The sequence below is a fragment of the Erpetoichthys calabaricus genome, chromosome 8, assembly GCF_900747795.2.
Source record: "Erpetoichthys calabaricus chromosome 8, fErpCal1.3, whole genome shotgun sequence".
NCBI lineage: Eukaryota > Metazoa > Chordata > Cladistia > Polypteriformes > Polypteridae > Erpetoichthys > Erpetoichthys calabaricus.
In genome coordinates, this window is record NC_041401.2 from 72,740,529 (window position 1) to 72,760,555 (window position 20,027).

The following is a 20,027-nucleotide window of genomic DNA, read 5'->3' on the forward strand; positions in this document are numbered from 1 at the left end:
GGGTAGGTGGACTGCTATCTTCAAATCTTTCCACATATTTTTAATGGGATTTAGGCCTGGGCTCTGACTGGGCCACACAAGGACATTCACTTTTTTCTCTTTTAGCCACCGTGTGGTCAATTTTGCTGTGTGCTTCGGGTCATTGTGTTGAAAGGTGAACATTCTGCCCATCTTCAACTTTCTGGAAGAGGGTAGCAGGTTTTCACAAGAATTTGATGGTATTTTGCCCCATCCATTTTTACTTCTACCCTAATGAGAGCCCCAGGCCCTGCAGCAGAGAAACACCCCCACATTAGGATGCTGCCACTTCCATGCTTTACTGTAGGTATGGTGTGTTGTGGATGGTGAGCGGCTTTGGATTTCTGCCAGGTGTACTGTTTGGTATTGAGGCCAAATAGTTCGATTCTGGTCTCAACTGACCTTAAGACCTTTTTCCATTTGGCATCAGAATCTTCTAGGTGCATTCTGGCAAAGCTCAAACGACCCTTAATGTGAACTTTCTTGAGAAGTGGCTTTTTCCTTGCGACCCTCCCGAACAAGCCACAATTATGGAGCGCTTGTGAAATTGTTTCACATGCACACAATGACCATTCTTTGCCATAAAATCCTGTAACTCCTTCAAAGTGGCCATTGGCCTCTTGGTAGCCTCTCTTACCAGTTTCCTCCTTGCTCTTCCATCCAGTTTGGAGGGATGGCCGAATCCAGGGAGGGTCCTAGTAGTACCAAACATTTGCCACGTCTTTATTATGGACTTTACTGTGCTCCTTAGGATTGATAAAGCCTTTGAGATTTTTTTTGTATCTATCTCCTCCCTTATGTCTGTCAACCACTCTATCCCTGAGATATTTTGCAAGTGGCTTGCCACCCATAGTCAGTTGTTTGCTGTCAGTTGCACTACCAAGCAAGGGAATGCTCCAGGAACAGCTGTTTTTATGCTTCACTAATCACACTGATTACAACTGATCACAGGTGGAAGCCAGTAACCATGGTCTGCAATGGAAATGGTGGTTACGTACACCTGATTCAGTTTACAAATATTGTTTAGGAGGGGGGTGATCCTTTATTAGGATCAGTATTTCTTGCTTTTTTTATTTTTTAAAGTTCTTCTGAACTGTAGCTATGATATCTTTCACTTCGATGTTATAGATTCCACTGAGTAGGTAAAGCTGGAAAAAATATTGGTTTGTGTGTTTTCATTTAAGGCTGTAAGGCAAAAAAAAAAAAGGGAATATTTCGAAGGGGGTGATTCTTTTCTATACCCAATGTATGTATACACATACACACGCACACACACACCGACCACTTTATCAGGTACACCTATTCAACTTCTTGTTAATGCAAATATCTAATCAGCCAATCAAATGGCAGAAACTCAGCAAACAGGATGGATTTAGTTTTTTAAAATGGATATTAAATGGCAAATGTATATGTATTCATGCTGCCAAAATAACAAATCTACTTTAGAATTGCATTAGCCACAGATTTTCTTGGTGGTTTTGCATCAATTCTGTCCTCCTCGCACTTTTTTTTTTTTTTTTTGGCTTACCCAACAATAAGGACTAAATGTTTTGATATTGATCTTTCTATCACTAGTAGTAAAATGGAAAACTTATTTTAAAGTCATAATGATGTTTTAGATTATTTTCGTTAAACAAATTATTTTACATTTTCAAGTAAAATTTGAAGTCTTTACAAACATTAGTTCAAAGTAATATTATATTTTTTTTTCTCTGATATGAGTATATTATGCATCCATCCAATTCAGTGAAATGTTGGAGTTAAGGGCTAATGCTGATGGTGACGGTTCGCCTTTTGAGCAACTACTTTGTACTACTTAAACAAATTCAAACTTCTCTTTCTAACTTTACTACTGGGACCCAGCCATAGCAGACCCATGCAGAAGAGGAGAAACCAAGGAAAATAAAACATTGCTTCAAAGCTGTAGATGTACCAACACTTATAGTAGTGTGAATTCCAAGACTGGCTAATGAAAGGTGTTGTGTGCGTTTTTTTTAAAAGAGGATTATTATGCTGAGGAGAAAGATTTTTTTTTTGGCAGGGATAGACACCTCAGCAGCTTTCGAATCCTGTGTATTTGACCTTTATGTACATATCACTATTTTCAAAATCCCACTTTTTTCCTCTGTTTTTAATGACTACTAACTTGTACTGTACTCAAATAAAATAAAAGCAATATTGCTAAAAAAAAAATAATAAAAAAAAAATGGCAGAAACTCAATGCATTTAGGTATGTAGACACTGAAAACAACTTGCTGAAGTTCAATCTGAGCATCAGAATGGGGGGAAAAAGGTGATTTAAGTGACTCTGAATTTGCTGATCTCCTGGGATTTTCATGCACAACCATCTCTAGGGTTTACAGAGAATGGTCCAAAAAAAGTGAAAATATCCAGTTACATACATTTCTTGTTGATGCCAGAGGTAAGAGAAGAATGGCCAGACTGGTTTGAGCTGATAGAAAGGCAACAGTAACTCAAATAACCCACTTATTACCACTGAAGTATGCAGAAGAGCATCTCTGAATGCAAAAAACGTTGAAACTTGAAGCAGACGGGCTAGAGCAGCAATAGGCCACACCAAGTGCCACTCTCATCGGCGTAGAACAGGCAACTGAGGTTACAGGTCACACAGTCTGACTAAAATTGGACAATAGAAAATTGGAAAAACGTTGCCTGGTCTGATGAGTCTCGATTTCTGCTGTGACTTTCAGATGGTAGTATCAGAATATATGCTAACACCATGAAAGCATGGTTCCATCCATCCTTCCTTCCTTGTATCAACAGTTCAGGCTGGTGTTGTAATGATCTGGGGATATTTTCTTGGCACGCTTTGGGCACCTTAGTATCAACTGAGCATTGCTTAAATGCCACAGCCTACCTGAGTATTGTTGCGGACTATATCCATCCCCTTATGACCACAATGTACCTTTCTTCAGATGGCTACTTCCAGCAGGATAACGTGCCATGTCACAAAGCTCAAAAAATTTCATACTGGTTTCTTGAACATGATAATCAGTTCATTGTACTCAAATGCCGTCCACAGTCACCAGAACTCAATCCAACAGACCACACCTTTGGGACGTTTTGGATCGGGAGAGTCGCATCATGGATGTGAATTTGCTGAAACTGTATGATGCTATCATGTTAATATGGACCAAAAACTCAGAAGAATGTTTCCAGCACCTTGTTGAATCTATGCCACAAAGAATTTCAGCAGTTCTGAAGGCAAAAATGGGGCCCAATCCGGTACTACCAAGATGTACCGAATAAAGTGGCCTGTGAGAGTGTGTGTGTGTGTATAAACAAACATAAAACAGTTGAGCTGGTATTTATGAACCATTGCCAGTGGCACATATGCAAATTGTGTTGATTTAATTTTACTGTACGTGGGTGTTGTGTACGACATGTAGTTTGATGTACAGTAATCCCTCGCTATATCGCGCTTCGCCTTTCGCGGCTTCACTCCATCGTGGATTTTATATGTCAGCATATTTAAATAAATATCGCGGATTTTTCGCTGCTTCGCGGATTTCTGCGGACAATGGGTCTTAATTTCTGGTACATGCTTCCTCAGTTGGTTTGCCCAGTTGATTTCATACAAGGGACGCTATTGGCAGATGGCTGAGAAGCTACCCAGCTTACTTTTCTCTGTCTCTTGCGCTGACTTTCTCTGATCCTGACGTAGGGGGTGTGAGCAGGGGGGCTGTTCGCACACCTAGACGATACGGATGCTCGTCTAAAAATGCTGAAAGATTATCTTCACGTTGCTATCTTTTGTGCAGCTGCTTCCTGAAAGGACATGCTGCACGGTGCTTCGCATACTTAAAAGCACGAAGGGCACGTATTGATTTTTTTATCTGTCTCTCTCTCTCTGTGCTCCTGACGGAGGGGGTGTGAGCTGCCGCCTTCAACAGCTTTGTGCCGCGGTGCTTCGCATACTTAAAAGCCAAACAGCCCTATTGATTTGTTTGCTCCTTTGAAGAGGAAGATATGTTTGCATTCTTTTAATTGTGAGACTGAACTGTCATCTCTGTCTTGTCATGGAGCACAGTTTTAAACTTTTGAAAAAGAGACAAATGTTTGTTTGCAGTGTTTGAATAACGTTCCTGTCTCTCTACAACCTCCTGTGTTTCTGCGCAAATCTGTGACCCAAGCATGACAATATAAAAATAACCATATAAACATATGGTTTCTACTTCGCAGATTTTCTTATTTCGCGGGTGGCTCTGGAACGCAACCCCCGCGATGGAGGAGGGATTACTGTATAACTACTTTAAATTATTTGTGATTGTGCTTTGTTACATCTTTGCATATGAACATTTTACTGGTGTTAGTTATTTGATACATGGGCTTTATTATACCAGCTAGTATTTAAGGTTAGATATATTGAAGGATAAGGTCGGAATTTTTCAAGTCTAAGTTCTTTCTTCACAAACATGATATACAAACATTTGCCACGTGAAAGTTGAAAAAAAAAAACAAAAAAAACAAAAAAAAAAAAAAAAACATTTTGCCTGCACTGGCTTTTACATTGGAGTTAAGAGGCACGAGTATTGCTGGAAAACAAAAACCTTAAAACTTACCGAATACGTCTATTTTGCAAGCCAAGACAGTTGTTCAATATTAACCCGCATCTTGGAATTACACACATATTACAAAATAGCTTATAAATGTCATTTTTGAACAAAAAAAATTCAATTTAAAAAAAAAAAAATCAGCTGTACACATTATCTCAGCACTAGTCTTATTCAGACTTTTGACCCCACGAGGGAGTGGTTTCTTCCAAATCAGACCAAATTACAGTAAATTGTTCAGGCCACATGGTTGGTTTTGTTTTTATCTACTTCTGTAAGTATGTGCGAAGAACACACAAACAAATGGAAAATGGAATATACGATAAAATAATTATTTCTAGATCCTTTTTGTTTTCACAAGCATGCGTCAGAAACATGGAAGGCATGTCTTTACGAAACGCAAAGAGGACATATAAGTTTTATCCTACTTTACAGTAGTGCTTCATGCCCCATTGACTCCACTGTAAAGCGCCAGTGTGGGCAAGACTTTTTTTTTTTTTTTTTTAATTTATAGAACACACTTGCCTTTGGAAAGCAAGTTTGTGAGGCAAACACATAAATAGCATCTTCATGAAGAAACAACTTCGACTTGAATTATGCTGAAGTTGTTCTTTAAGTCCTAAAACTAGGCCTAAAATTAGGAGCCACTGACTCTAGTGGGCTAGACACTGGACTACTGCAATAGTAACAGATAAGTTTCTTATATTTTTCAAAGTTATTCTACTTAGGGCTGCACGATAACAGAAAAAATGATTATCACGATTATTTTGCTCAAAATTTTTATCATGATTAATAATGACGATTATTCCTTTGGTAAATGAAGTCTGTGACCAAAGCAGTGTAGCCTCGGCCAGTTATTCACAGATGCTGCCCTAATCATATTAGCTGCGTTGTCCGTTGTGATGCCCCAAGCGGACATCGCTTCTTTGAGGCCCACTGCAATAAACTCCGCTGTATGGTCTTGTGGGAAAAACGAATGTTGCAAAAACTTCCTTTTCATCTCAAACTCGCTGTCAATAAAATGAACTGTCAAGCTCAAATACGGTTCCGCAGTTCTGCTTGACCATAAGTCGGTCGTGGCAGCAAAATATTCAAGGCTGAGCCTGAGAATTTCTCTTTCTATTTCTTTTCGGCATTTCGCATACAGCGAGGGCAGCGCAACATTGGGAAAAATGGTTGCGAGAGGGAATGCTATATCTTTTATCAAGTGTTGCGATCATTTTGTTAAACCCCTCACTGCTCACGGTGGTTATTGGACACATATCCTTGGCTATATGGTACGTGATCGCCTCTGTTATTTCCCGGTGTCTTTGCGAGCTAGGCACAGGGCCGCTGCTGGCCAAATGGGTGCCCTAAGCAGAAATTTACTTTTGTGCCCCCTCCCCCAAATATTACGGAAGTAAAAATAAAATAATAAAAAAAACACCTACTATAGGGGCCAAAATAGAACTTTATTCAAATAAAAGTAAATACATAAATAAATTGTATCATTTATAAATTACAATTGTAGCTCTACAGCAAAAAATACAAACTAAAATTACACTTTAAATAAAACATTTATAATAAATAAAATAAACAATAATAAACTGAAATAAAATCAACACTGTCATCTGCTGGAGCTTTCCAAAGTTCAAAATTTACAAAGGCACACTTCTGCTTTTTCTTGAGGCAAAGTCGTAAAGGAGCTCTTCATATGATAAAGCCTTTGCTAATTCAGAGTTGATGCTGACAATTGCCAGACCACTCATGCGCTCTTGTGCCATAGATGAGCGCAAGTACATTTTGATGAGTTTCATTTTAGAAAAACTTCGCTCAGCAGAGGCAACAGTTACAGGGAGCGTCACTGCTATGCGCAGAGCAATCCAGAGATTTGGGTACAGAGGTGAGGGCGCGTGCGTCATCACGTGTGCTTAGCCTACTCTGCGTTCACCGTAAAATGCAATATATACGTTTATATTTTTGTTTATTTGTATATGTATATTATTAATATTAATTATTATAATATATAAAAACTATTTTTTTGAGCAGCTGGGATGGTGCCCCCCTGGGAGTTGGTGCCCTACGCAGACTGCGTACTCTGCGTATAGGGAGCGGCGGTACTGGCTAGGCAGATATGGTATTGCGTTGAACAATGTCCCTGATATTGTTGTCTGTGTTGTGGATGGCTGGTAATTTTTTGTTGTTGCTGTTTGTGCCTTCAGTCGTTGATATTCTTGATAGTGTACTTTGTGGTGGCTTTTAAGGTGGTTGATGAGGTTCGTTGTGTTACCTTGGGACGTTTGGACGGAACAGGAGCAAAGTTTGCACAAGACTCGTACCTGATCAACATCACATTCCTCGAAATCGAAATAGTTCCAGACAACTGAGTATGACGCCTTTTTAGGAACTAACGATCGCACTTCTGCACGTTGCTCCGCCATCATATGTTTATTCTGACTGACTGTTATTGCTGCTATTGACTTCTACTGCTTCAGAAAGCGCTTGCAATCTAGACGCAGTAACGTCATAGTGACGCAGTCCAATCCGTAAACTCAGCCCATAAAAAAGTTTGGTCTTTATACTGTAAAATCGCGACGATATTTATTAACTGATCGTGGGTCATAAATATCGTTATCATGAGGAAAAAAAAGATTAATCGTGCAGCCCTAATTCTACTGTACATTTTCTGCACTACAATTTAAGAGGGTAGAATTCCAGTTTTTCTTCTTTGATAACAGCATGTATAGCTGAAGTTTTCATTTACATAAAAATCTTATGCCTATATTTTATAATCTCACTCCGACAGCAATATTTAGTTTGCTATCAAAATCTCAACAAATTATACAGGAAGGCAGCAGACTATTTCAGAATATGCTTTGTGAAATTAGTGAGATCTCATATATGCGGACTACACTGCATCAGGCTAGTAGGTAAACATGATCAATAATCAGATTTACTTTGATTACAGCTGTTCATATTGTTGCTCCGAAGCCAATTATTCTTCAAGTTTATGTTCTGAGTGGAATTTGTTTATTCTTGAAAACTAGCCCCCTTCAATAATATGGTCTTGGTGTGAAAAACAGTCACCAAACTAGGCTTACCAGAGGTGATAATAGAAAAGCACACTCAAATTCCTCTTTATTTCACATTTTTTACAAGTGCAGCATAAATATGTATATCTGAACTAATATCTTGACCCGGATTTTAACAGCCTGTAAAAAGGATGTCCCAAAGCATAGAAAATAAACAGGAAAACTTGGGATGTTTTTCGGTAACCAGAGTTACAAAATGTTCAATATACACTGGGTAGCCACTTTATTAGGTACATTTATTTAATACAGAGTTCCTATAGATATTTCAGCCAATTTGTACTGTTAACCTTTTGTTCCATGTCATTCCAAATGTACCCTATTAAATTGAAATTTGGGGACCGTACAGACCACTGTCATGTTCCTCAAGCCAACTTTAAAGAAGGTATGTTTTGTGACATGGAACATTATGCTATTGAAGTATCTACTTGCAGCAAGTAGGCTGTGGCTATAAATGATACACTCATGGTCAGGCATCCTGCAGTATTTAAATAAAGCTTAATTGATGTTAACTAGCCCAATATAAGCCAAGAAATTGCTTTCTAAAATATCCACCACTAATCTGTCATGTTGACACTAGAGGAGACCGATCACAGTTTCATCATAGTCTCACCTAGAACCTGCTATAGCCCAGCTGTAACAACATTTTAATCTATTGTATATTCAAAGCTACATTTCTGCTTACCACTATTGTAAAGTACTGTTAGCTTGAAAGAGTCAAGCCATGGTGTGGTATGAATTTCTAACATCACACATCTGGTCTATTATGTCTGGTTAAACAACATCTGAAACTCCTGAACATGTCTGTATGCTTTATATGGTAAATTCTAATTGTAGCTACACGATAGGTTGTTTTCTAGGAGCAGGCCATTCACATTAAAGTGCAGGTGCACCTACAAATGTGGTCAGCAAGTACATTTTATGAAAAAAACACTTTACATTTATTCATCCTAGAGAACAGCTGTCTTTTAAAAAGTCAAGTGGTCAGCATTAACTTTAAACTATTATCTAGCTGTAAAGGATTTAACGCGCAGATTACGTTTTTAGTAATTTTATGACAAGGATACCAAATGGCCATTTAATTCAGTACAGTAAGAGAAATATATACTTCTTTCAGTGATCAAATGCTATAACATATAAAATGAGCAGAACTTTAGACAGATACATTTCCACAGGACGATTGTGGGACATAAAGATAATGTAAAGGCTGTCAGAAGGTAATCCGCTAAAAACATGCATAATTATAAAAATGAACAACCACACAACTTAACTAAGAAGCTAAAGAGGTCCTAAAATAAAGAGTTCAAATTACAACCCCAAATCAGAACAAAATTGGGCTGGTATGGAAAATGCAAATAAAAAAATGTACTCAACTGTGCTGCAACCTAACTAGTAAATTACATTGTGTACATAATTTACTAATCAGTAGTCGACGTACTCTAAATGTTTCAGGTCTTGTAAGATATTCATAGGGTTTCTGTTGTGTCAGGGGAAAAAAAAATTATCATTACAAAATATCAGTTGTCTTCATGACTTGCTGTAATTTATTCCCCATGTGGTAAAGAATCCTGCCTGCTTATGTAGGCCAGCTAAAACCAAACTAATACTGGAAAAGGGAGAAATCTATCTGGGGGATAATCCCCAATTTACTTACCAACAAGAACTTCTACAGCAGCCAAAGAGTCATCTTCCCAATCCATTTCATCAGGTTTATCCTCAGAACAATCCTTGGTGCTTAACATAATAGGGTAAAACTGCTTCCACTCTTCAATTAGTTTTTGTGTTGGTGGATCAGACAGCTTGAAGGACTGGCCAGTCAGAGTACCATTTAATCCAAAGGGACTGAGAATCACTTCAGAGAAAAAATAAATAGCCAGATCACCATCACCTCCAACAGATATTTCATAACATTGCACATTTACAGAATACTGAGTTTGTTAAAAAATCAGTATAAAAGAATGTACTGAAATGTAAATGTTAATTACAGACATTGCAGGCACCTCTAACCAGGGTGAGTGACAAGACCAGGATACATTTCAAACTTCAGATTATTTTTTAGCTTAAGCACAGGAAAGTTAAGGAAATTAACTAAGGCAGCCTTGAGATTTGAAGTTCTGCACCTTGGCAACTAACAGTCCAGATAGATAGATACTTTATTAATCCCAAGGGGAAATTCACATTCTCCAGCAGCAGCATACCGATACAAAAAAACAATATTAAATTAAAAAGATTGATAATAATGCAGGTAAAAACAGACAATAACTTTTTATAATGTTAACGTTTACGCCCCCAGGTGGAATTGAAGAGTCGCATAGTTTGGGGGAGGAATGATCTTCTCTGTCAGTGGAGCAGGACAGTGACAGCAGTCTGTCGCTGAAGCTGCTCCTCTGTCTGGAGATGACACCGTTTAGTGGATGCAGTGGATTCTCCATAATTGATAGGAGCCTGCTTAGTGCCCGTCGCTCTGCCACAGATGTTAAACTGTCCAGCTCCATGCCAACAATACAGCCTGCCTTCCTCACCAGTTTGTCCAGGCGTGAGGCGTCTTTCTTCTTAATGCTGCCTCCTCAGCACACCACCGTGTAGAAGAGGGTGCTCGCCACAACCGTCTGATAGAACATCTGCAGCATCTTATTGCAGATGTTGAAGGACGCCAGCCTTCTAAGGAAGTATAACCGGCTCTGTCCTTTCTTACACAGAGCATCAGTATTGGCAGTCCAGTCTAACTTATCATCCAGCTGCACTCCCAGGTATTTATAGGTCTGTACCATCTGCACACAGTCACCTCCGATGATCACGGGGTCCATGAGGGGTCTGGGCCCCCTAAAATCCACCACCAGCTCCTTGGTTTTGCTGGTGTTCAGGTGTAGGTGGTTTGAGTCGCACCATTTAACAAAGTCATTGATTAGGTCCCTATACTCCTCCTCCTGCCCACTCCTGATGCATCCCACGATATAAGTGTCGTCAGCGAACTTTTGCACGTGGCAGGACTCCCAGTTGTATTGGAAGTCCGATGTATATAGGCTGACCAGGACCGGAGAAAGTACAGTCCCCTGTGGCGCTCCTGTGTTGCTGACCACAATGTCAGACGTGCAGTTCCCAAGATGCACATACTGAGGTCTGTCTTTAAGATAGTCCAGTGCAATTAGACAAAATAATCACCACAAACACATCATTTATGCATTGCATTCTAAAAAACTAACATTTCTTCCTCTGTGATACACTGCCAAATTAAACATATTCCACTTACAGAAAGGATACCTGGGTCTATATGCAACATGAAGAGACAAAAATAAAACAGATTGTGGATATAAAGACTTAAATTATTGAATTTCAGCTTTTGTTGCTGTAAAGAATGATAAACCTAAGTTTTGGATGCACAAGTGTTCAAACAATATTATATTGGTAATGTAGCAGCTCAGAATTAACCCATTATATTTCAAATTAGCTTAAAGATAGTGATTATAAATAGCCATAAATAAAATCGGCTGTTCCTTTGGGATGTACCTGAAAACTTCTTAGTAGTTACATAGTACAGACATAACCATGGTCCACATGGAGGTAAAAAATAAATAAATAAATAAATAAATAGTTGAGATGCACTGATCATGAGATGGATAGAAAACAAGCATCAGGAAGAATGAGTTTTAAATAAGCTGCAGATATTCTGGCTTTAATTGATCATTTCCAGCATAACACACCTATTTAGCACATTCTCCAGAAGCGAAATTTGTTTAGTGGGGTGTTAAGGCAGAATAAGCAGGTACAGTCATGACCGAAATTATCGGTACCTCTGGAATTTTCCCCGAAAATGCACCATTTCTCCCAAAAAATTATTGCAATTACAAATGTTTTTGTATATATATGTTTATTTCCTTTATGTGCTTTGGAACAACACAAATAAACAGAAAAAAAGCCAAATCTGACATCATGTCACACAGAACTCCAAAAATGGGCCGGACAAAATTATTGGCACCCTTTAAAAATTGTGGGTAAATCGTTTTATTTCAAGCATATGATGATCGTTTGATCTCACCTGTGGCAAGAAACAGGTGCTGGCAATATAGCAATCACACCTGAAGCCAGTTAAATTGGAGAAAAGTTGCCTCAACCTTTCTGTTGTGTGTCTGAGTGTGCCACACTAAGCATGGAGAACAGAAAGAAGAGCAGAGAATTGTCTGAGGACTTGAGAACAAAAATTGTGGAAAAATATCAACAATCTCAAGGCTACAAGTCCATCTCCAGAGATCTTCATGTTCACAACACATGGCACTGTAGCTAATCTCCCTGGACGTGGACGGAAGAGAAAAATTGATAAAAGACTGCAACGAAGGATAGTCCGAATGGTGGATAAACAACCCCAATCAACTTCAAAACATATTCAAGCTGTTCTGCAGACTCAGGGTGCAACAGTGTCAACTCGAACTATCTGCCGACATCTAAACGAAATGAAACGCTATGGCAGGAGAGCCAGGAGGACCCCACAGCTGAGACAGAAACATAAAAAAGCCAGACTGGAGTTTGCCATAATGTACTTGAGGAAGCCAAAATCCTTCTGGGCGAACGTCTTGTGGACAGATGAGACCAAGGTAGAGCTTTTTGATAAAGCTCATCATTCTGCTGTTTACAGAAAACAGAATGAGGCCTACGAAGAAAAGAACACAGTACCTACAGTCAAACATGGTGGAGGTTCTAAGATGTTTTGCTGCCTCTGGCACTGGATGCCTTGACTGTGAGCAAGGCATCATGAAATCTGAAGACTACCAAAAGATATTGGGGCACAATGTAGAGCCCAGTGTCAGAAAGCTGGGTCTGCATCAGAGGTCATGGGTGTTTCAGCAGGACAATGACCCCAAATATACCTCTAAAAGCACTCAGAAATGGTTGAAGACAAAGCGCTGGAGAGTTCTGAAGTGGCCAGCAATGAGTCCGGATCTAAATCCGATTGAACACTTATGGAGAGATCTCAAAATTGCTGTTGGGAGAAGGCACCTTTCAAATCTGAAAAAGCTTGAGCAGTTTGCAAAAGAAGCATGGTCGGAAATTCCAGTTGAGAGGTGTAACAAGCTTGTTGATGGCTATAGGAAGCGCTTGATTTCAGTTATTTATTCCAAAGGGCGTGCAACCAAATATTAAGTAGAAGGTGCCAATAATTTTGTCCAGCCCGGTTTTTGAGTTTTGTGTGAAATGATGTCAGATTTGGCTTTTTTTTCCTCTGTTTTTTGTGTTGTTCCAATGCACATAAAGGAAATAAACGTGTAAACCAAAACATTTGTAATTGCAACAATTTTCTGGGAGAAATGGTGCATTTTCAAGGAAAATTCCAGGGGTGCCGATAATTTCGGCCATGACTATTCAAGCTGTTGTACATCTGTTGTACATCTTCTGAGAAGACTCATTCAATTTAAATATTTTAGGGTCTGATAAGGGAACCTTTTGGTATTAACTCCAAAGTCATTTTTGGCAAATAAAACACCTCCAAAACACCTCTAAATGTCAAATATGACAATGTCACTCTGTGGAGATGATTCTCTTTAGCAAGGGAGGAGACTCTGGTAAGGAAAATGAATAGCACCAAGACATCACTGATTAATGCACTATTTCTTTATGAAGATGATGTGGTCCACTTAGCCTATTCTGACTGTGACCTTCATCATGCATTCAAGTAGATGCGCACAATATATTGGGAACTGTATTGTTATCTGTCGATGTTCTTTAAAAATGACATCAGCTTCGGTCAGATATGTAAATTTTAACCAGTACTGCTGACCAATATAATTTAATCTTGCCAACATTGTTAGTTCACTAAATAATTGTAATTGTTTGGTGAGGCAAACATTAAGCTGCAGAAAACATGCATGCAAGCACATCCTTTGGTGCTCACACCACAAATGTGAAAAAATTGTAGAATTAACTCATTCAATAGTACAAATTTAATTACCCATCTGAAGAACAACCATAACAAATTATATGTGGAGTTTCTAGCAGCTAATGCTACCCAAACAAGTTAAATCAGATGCTATCAGGCTCACAAGCAGTAGCCTCATACAGCAAACCCTTCAAAACGTGAAGACATTTCCTCAAGACAGTACTAGAGTGAAAGGAATTGACTACTAAAAAATAGAAACAATCAGATTCAATCAGCAACCTTTATCCCTAGTTGAGGACGAGGGATTTCGTCGGCAACTGCACCATTTAGAACACCAGTACATACTTCCAAACCATCGATACTTCACAGATATCTCACTGCCTGCATTATAAGATGTGATTGCTACACAAATCCATGAGATTTTAAGAAACAAAAATGTCACCATCATTACCTTCATTACAGATATGTGGAGCTCAGAGGGCAGCCCCTTAAGCATGTTAAGTCTAACAGCACCCTGGACTGACAAACTCTGAGGCACAAAGAGTTGTGTTGCATGCTGATGAGATGGCTGGTTTTCATTCTTCAACTTTCACTGCATATTGATTCCATGTTACTGAAGTGGAACATTTAAAAAAGTTATGTGCATGTTGTGCTTTGTGACAATCTTCACAATATGGAAAAAGCTCATTAAAAGTTTAGGCTGCTTGCTTCACACTTTGCAGCTGGGTTATTCCATGTCAAATCAACAGCTTTTCCAGAAATCAGTCTCAAAACTTCTGAAAAAGATGCCAGATATACCCATGTTATCCATGAGACTCGTAAAATTATTTTGATGCAAGATTAAAACTTTCCAAGACACAGCTAATTTTTTGATGGGATAGGGGTGTTAAATTTGACACAGCCTTTTTTTTTTTCCTGTTTCGCAAGATCATATCCTAAGAACAAAACCACCTAACACGCTCAAATATTGCATGTTCAAAATGTTTGGTCCAGATGATACCACTAAGAGAACACCTTGAAAAATGGGGAAAAAATATATATTGCGTCTTGGGCTTTGCCATGTTTAGGGTTTCCGAAAGCATACTTCTTCTAACTGATACAGACTGCTGAAATTTTTTCCTTGTTTAGATACCTACAAAGTGCTTTTCAAAAGGTTATTAAAAAAAAAAAAAAAACACATGTCCCTGCATTGAGATTTCACCAGCAAACTTCCCAAATGTGAAAAAAACACATTTTGGGCCCAATTTTCAGACCTACTGAATGCACTGAGGCAATATCCAGAGATTTTTAAATTATTTTTCCTGTATCCTACATGGTCCCTTCTTTCTCAAAAAACAAGTCTTACTTTTCCTATGTGAATCTTTCATTTTTATTTTCCATTCTAAACATGGGTTAAGTTCACCATTTGTCAGTAGTGACAATCATCAAGTTCTTCATCACTAGTTAATGGAAAAAAAAACTCACCAAAAGCACATTAAGCACAACACAAGAAACACAGCTGCTTGATTTATCGTTAAATACAACACACATTATAATGAAATGGTAACATCTTGGTATTGCAGCAGGAGGAATGTGACCCATTTCATTTCTGTTTCAATCGAAATGCAGACTGTAGGGCATCTTTTGTCTTTGAGTTCAAGATAGTACTGCCTCCCACTGACTATTGAGCACTAAGCAGAGCAATGACACACTGTAATGGCACCCAAAAAATATTGTCTCTAGGTGGCCAAAGGAAAGACTGTGCAGGATAGTCTGGATGCATGAAACATATCATGATGTTTGTTTCCGCTTCACTCTTGTCATAAAATCACACTAATCCAACATTTTCATAATATATGCACCCAATATAGCCCCCAATAGGACACTGGTCTAATGTGAGGGGCACATCTGATCCATCAGGAGTGTGATCGTGAGAGGGCAGGATCTCAGCTGATGCTTCAGTGAATATTCGGACAGTCAATTGAATACCAGGTTTGCCATCTTCTGGAGGGATGTAACAATGGTACAGTATTCTCAAGTACCAGGTACTCTTTTGGCCAAGGAGAATTGCATTCTCTGTTCAGCAATATGAGAAAGGACAATGTTATTTGATATTAAAAAAAAAAAGTTTGATAACTTACTGATTGAAAACTTAATGTTTACCATTATTGACATGAGACAAATAGTTAGCTTGCCATTTTGGAGCTGAGGGAAATACAAACAGACCTAGGTAAACCAACAAGAATGCAAGACATCCTGACTCGCTGGACTAGCACATATTATATACTAAGAAGTCTGGTTGATGAGAAGCATACTCTTGCTGTGTATGGTGCTGAATATGAGCTTCACATCTCTCTCACAGTATATCAGTGGGGACTTGTGGAAAACATGATTACTCTACTTGTACCATTTAAGCAACTTGGTAAAGACAAAGTGCACATTCATCTACAGTTGCAGATGTGATTCCGTCTGCTGACCCGCATCATCACAAAGCACTTAAAAGCCTGCTTAGAAGGTGTGGCAAGACTCTTAGAGGTTTTCACAAAACACTTCAGTGGTGAATTCTCTGAGCCACTACACTATATATCTACTGTCCATGATCCATGGTACAATGATCTATTTTTTGATCAAGACACCAAATAACAAGCACAAGAAACACTTGAGAAACAACTGGTCGAGATGTCAGATGGTGAAGGAGATGCAGAGAGCAACAGTTAACCATAAGAGAAAAGGACTTGTACTTGGAGAGATGTTGCCTCGTCGTTGTTGGAGTTGTATGACGAAATTCTTGAAGAAAATTAGTGTGTGGTTGCAAAACCACATTCAGTGGCTGTAAAGGTAAAATAACTGAATCGTAACATTTTATTAATAATCATAATAATTAGATTGACTAGACATCCAAAATTAAAACAACTTTGTAATGGATCTTCGCTTTTTTTGGTAACCCACAAATCATACAACTTCCAAATATCCAATCTGTATCATTGCACATTTGCCGGTAACACACACAGTCAGCACGGCAAGGTGGCTTTCTGGGACCGTGTATAACTTAAGAGCAAATTGCTCCGCACACATCAGCTGAGACGAAAAGGAAAACGCTTCACCTCTCTCATCTAGTTTTTACAATTTATGTTTGTCAGATTGCCTACAAAACTGTTGTTGCAGTAGCACAGTGCATGGGTTTTTCTATTTTGGATAGTCGAGCTGCTGTTGAAAAATAATTGAGGAATTTAATATAGTGGGGACATAATAAAAAGGAGGAACAGGTTTGTCTGCACACTAAAATACAGCTTCAAGTGTTGCACCTTGTGGAAGATGTGTCCGAGTCCAAACTATGAAATATTTTAAAACAAGATCTATTCCAATTTTAATGTGTTACTTTAAAAGAAAAATCACCCTGAAATATACAGCATTCTCTCAATATTCCAAGGCACACTTGCAGTACAAAGTGTTTCATTGTGGAACAGCTTGTGCTGCAGCTCGTCAAACAGCATCTGCATCACACTATATAAAGAATGCCCATGATATGACCCAAATCATTTGCTTTCAACTTCATACATTTTTATTAAGGGTGGTGGTTGATACAGGGGGATGTCCTGTTTTTCTTTGCAACAAATCTGGTCAAACTAATACTATAATAATAATAATAATAATAATATAAAAAATATATATTATAGGTAAACATGTTGGTTTTTTATTTCTTTGAGCTGATTAACTATCTTAGCAAGCCCCCGTCTCCAGAAATAACTGCGGCCTTCAGTACTGGAAAAGAAATGTAGCCTGTTTCCTCACCTTGGCCAAAGCAGAGATCAAGTACCTATTGGCACCTTGTACCACTGTAGACTGTGAATGCTTTTTTCAGTCAAATATAGTGAACCAAAAAAAAAAAGAAACAGACTTGCTGGTAAAAAGGCAAAAATGCTTGTTTTGTTAAAAAAAAAAAAACACTTGTGCTTTTAAAGAAGCCAACTTAAGCACAGGGTTACTTGCCTCATCGTACCTTGCACTTTAGTCTTACTTAAAGTAATACTGTATACGTCTAATTATGGTACAAAGAATATGCTACAGACTGCAGCACGATGGCTCGTTCTCAGGCAGTTTTCCAGAGGAGCATAGAATATAGGTGCAGACACTATTAGCATATTTACAATGGAGCTGCAAAGCCCTTGATCATTTTTATACATAACAGGAGTGATTCACAATTGCTACACTGTAAGCAGTTTGGATTCTGGCCAAGCAAATGAGGTTTTGTACAGACTCAGAGGCTACATGCAAGCAGTGGAAGATTTTTTCCTTTTTTTTTTTTTTTTTAAATAACCAAAGATAGGAAAAGTGTGGCCTTGTCTATTACTCTGACACATCCAACTCTTCATAGAGCAAAACTTCTAGCCAATAATGTTTGGGAAAAGCTGAGAGACTTTTCAAAAACCTGAGCTACATGTTAACTGCCACTGACTCAACAGATCGTAGCAACATTGCTGCTTACTGAAAGAATTTCCAAAACTTCCACCACTGTAAGGATATGATACATGTGAGGTGATTTTTCAAAAGATTGTCAATTTTTTTTGATGAACATGAACTTGATACAAAATCCTGTACTACAACATCTACACCCACAGGGTTTCTTCCTAAAAACACCTGCCCCCAATTTCTCCAGTCCATGTGTTTTAAACTGCTGCTGGGGATTCAGTGAGAAAGCAAAAGATACTGAACAAAAGACTTGAGGCTGAGAGAACATAAAAAGCTAAAATTGCTGTTATCCATTCAGGAGCACAGTAGCACAAGATAACTGAAGTTTAATAATTAACATACTTGCTGTAATGAGCACCACTCACACGTAGACTACCACAGATACAGGGCTCCACAAGTTTGAGAAGTGCTTTTGTCTGCTATGATATCTTTCTGGCATTTTAACTATTGCACCACTATATTAAATAACAGCAACAAAAAAAGAGTTTAGATACAGTAAGCATTGTGGTTTAAGACTATACAATGGGTTAAAATGCTGAGGCTATATGATGGCATGTCTGCATCTCCAGTTTGATAGTAATGTTAACATGATGGCATGTCTGCATCTCCAGTTTGATAGTAATGTTAACTTTTAGTTATTTGTTTAGATTTGCAGGCAGAAGGTGGATATTTTGCAGCCTAATACCGTGTTTCCCCAAAAATAAGACCAGGTCTTATATTAATTTTTGCTCCAAAAGATGCACTAGGGCTTATTTTCAGGGGATATCTTATACTTATTCATGTACAACATTATACATTTATCCAAATACAGTCATGTCATCTTCTTCTGGAATATCATCATAACTCTCCACATTCAAACCCTGAATTCCAGCCTGAATTTCTTGCTATTCCAGCCGCTTTTAGGATCATCCAGGATCGATGTGCGTGCTTCGATGTTTGATGAATGGTTCGATGTGGTGAAGCAAAATGCCGACATACAAATGTAGTCATGTTGCTTTGATATTCAAGTGTCGCATATTCCTCAAACTAATGACACCATATAATTTTAAAAGTCTCACATACCATCTTCTGTCCCATCCTATTTTATTTTTTTTTTTTTTTTGCACCTTCACAATACCATCAGAATGTACAGTGGCGTATTTGAGCCACAGAGAAAAAAAAACAAGTACATAATGAAAATGTCAGTTTTGTTATTAAAGTGGAAATTTCGCCTTTAAACTTGAAATGTCCACTTTAACCTCGTAGTTTACTTTATTATTATAGCAGACCCTCGTTAACATCATCTTAAAACCGACCCAGTTGTTAAATCGCTATGCACTTCTGGGGCTTCCTCCTGACCTGACAACAGCGGCAAGCAGCATCGCCACACAGAACACATTTATAATACACTGCCTGGCCAAAAAAAAAAGTCGCCACCAAAAAAAAAGGTCACACACTCTAATATTTTGTTGGACCGCCTTTAGCTTTGATTATGGCACGCATTCGCTGTGGCATTGTTTCGATAAGCTTCTGCAATGTCACAAGATTTAGTTCCATCCAGTGTTGCATTCATTTTTCACCAAGATCTTGCATTGACGATGGTAGAGTCTGACCGCTGCGCAAAGCCTTCTCCAGCTCATCCCAAAGATTCTCAATGGGGTTAAGGTCTGGACTCTGTGGTGGCCAATCCATGTGTGAAAATGATGTCTCATGCTCCCTGAACCACTCTTTCACAATTTGAGCCCGATGAATCCTGGCATTGTCATCTTGGAATATCCCCGTGCCATCAGGGAAGAAAAAATCCATTGATGGAATAACCTGGTCATTCAGTATATTCAGGTAGTCAGCTGACCTCATTCTTGGAGCACATACTGTTGCTGAACCTAGACCTGACCACCAGCAGCAACCCCAGATCATAGCACTGCCCCCACAGGCTTGTACAGTAGGCACTAGGCATGATGGGTGCATCACTTCATCTGCCTCTCTTCTTACCCTGATGCGCCCATCACTCTGGAACAGGGTAATTCTGGACTTATCAGACCACATGACCTTCTTCCATTGCTCCAGAGT

The 20,027-nt window shown here is 38.7% G+C and overlaps 1 protein-coding gene across 1 annotated transcript in view; it reads right to left on the bottom strand.

Annotated features, from left to right (window-relative positions):
• Positions 1 to 20,027, bottom strand: part of med13a (mediator complex subunit 13a) — a 277,360-nt gene that overhangs the window by 126,047 nt on the left and 131,286 nt on the right. Inside the window, exon 5 of the mRNA XM_051930909.1 lies at positions 9,315 to 9,512. Coding sequence (XP_051786869.1) covers positions 9,315 to 9,512 — 198 coding nt within the window. The remainder of the gene's footprint in view (positions 1 to 9,314; positions 9,513 to 20,027) is intronic.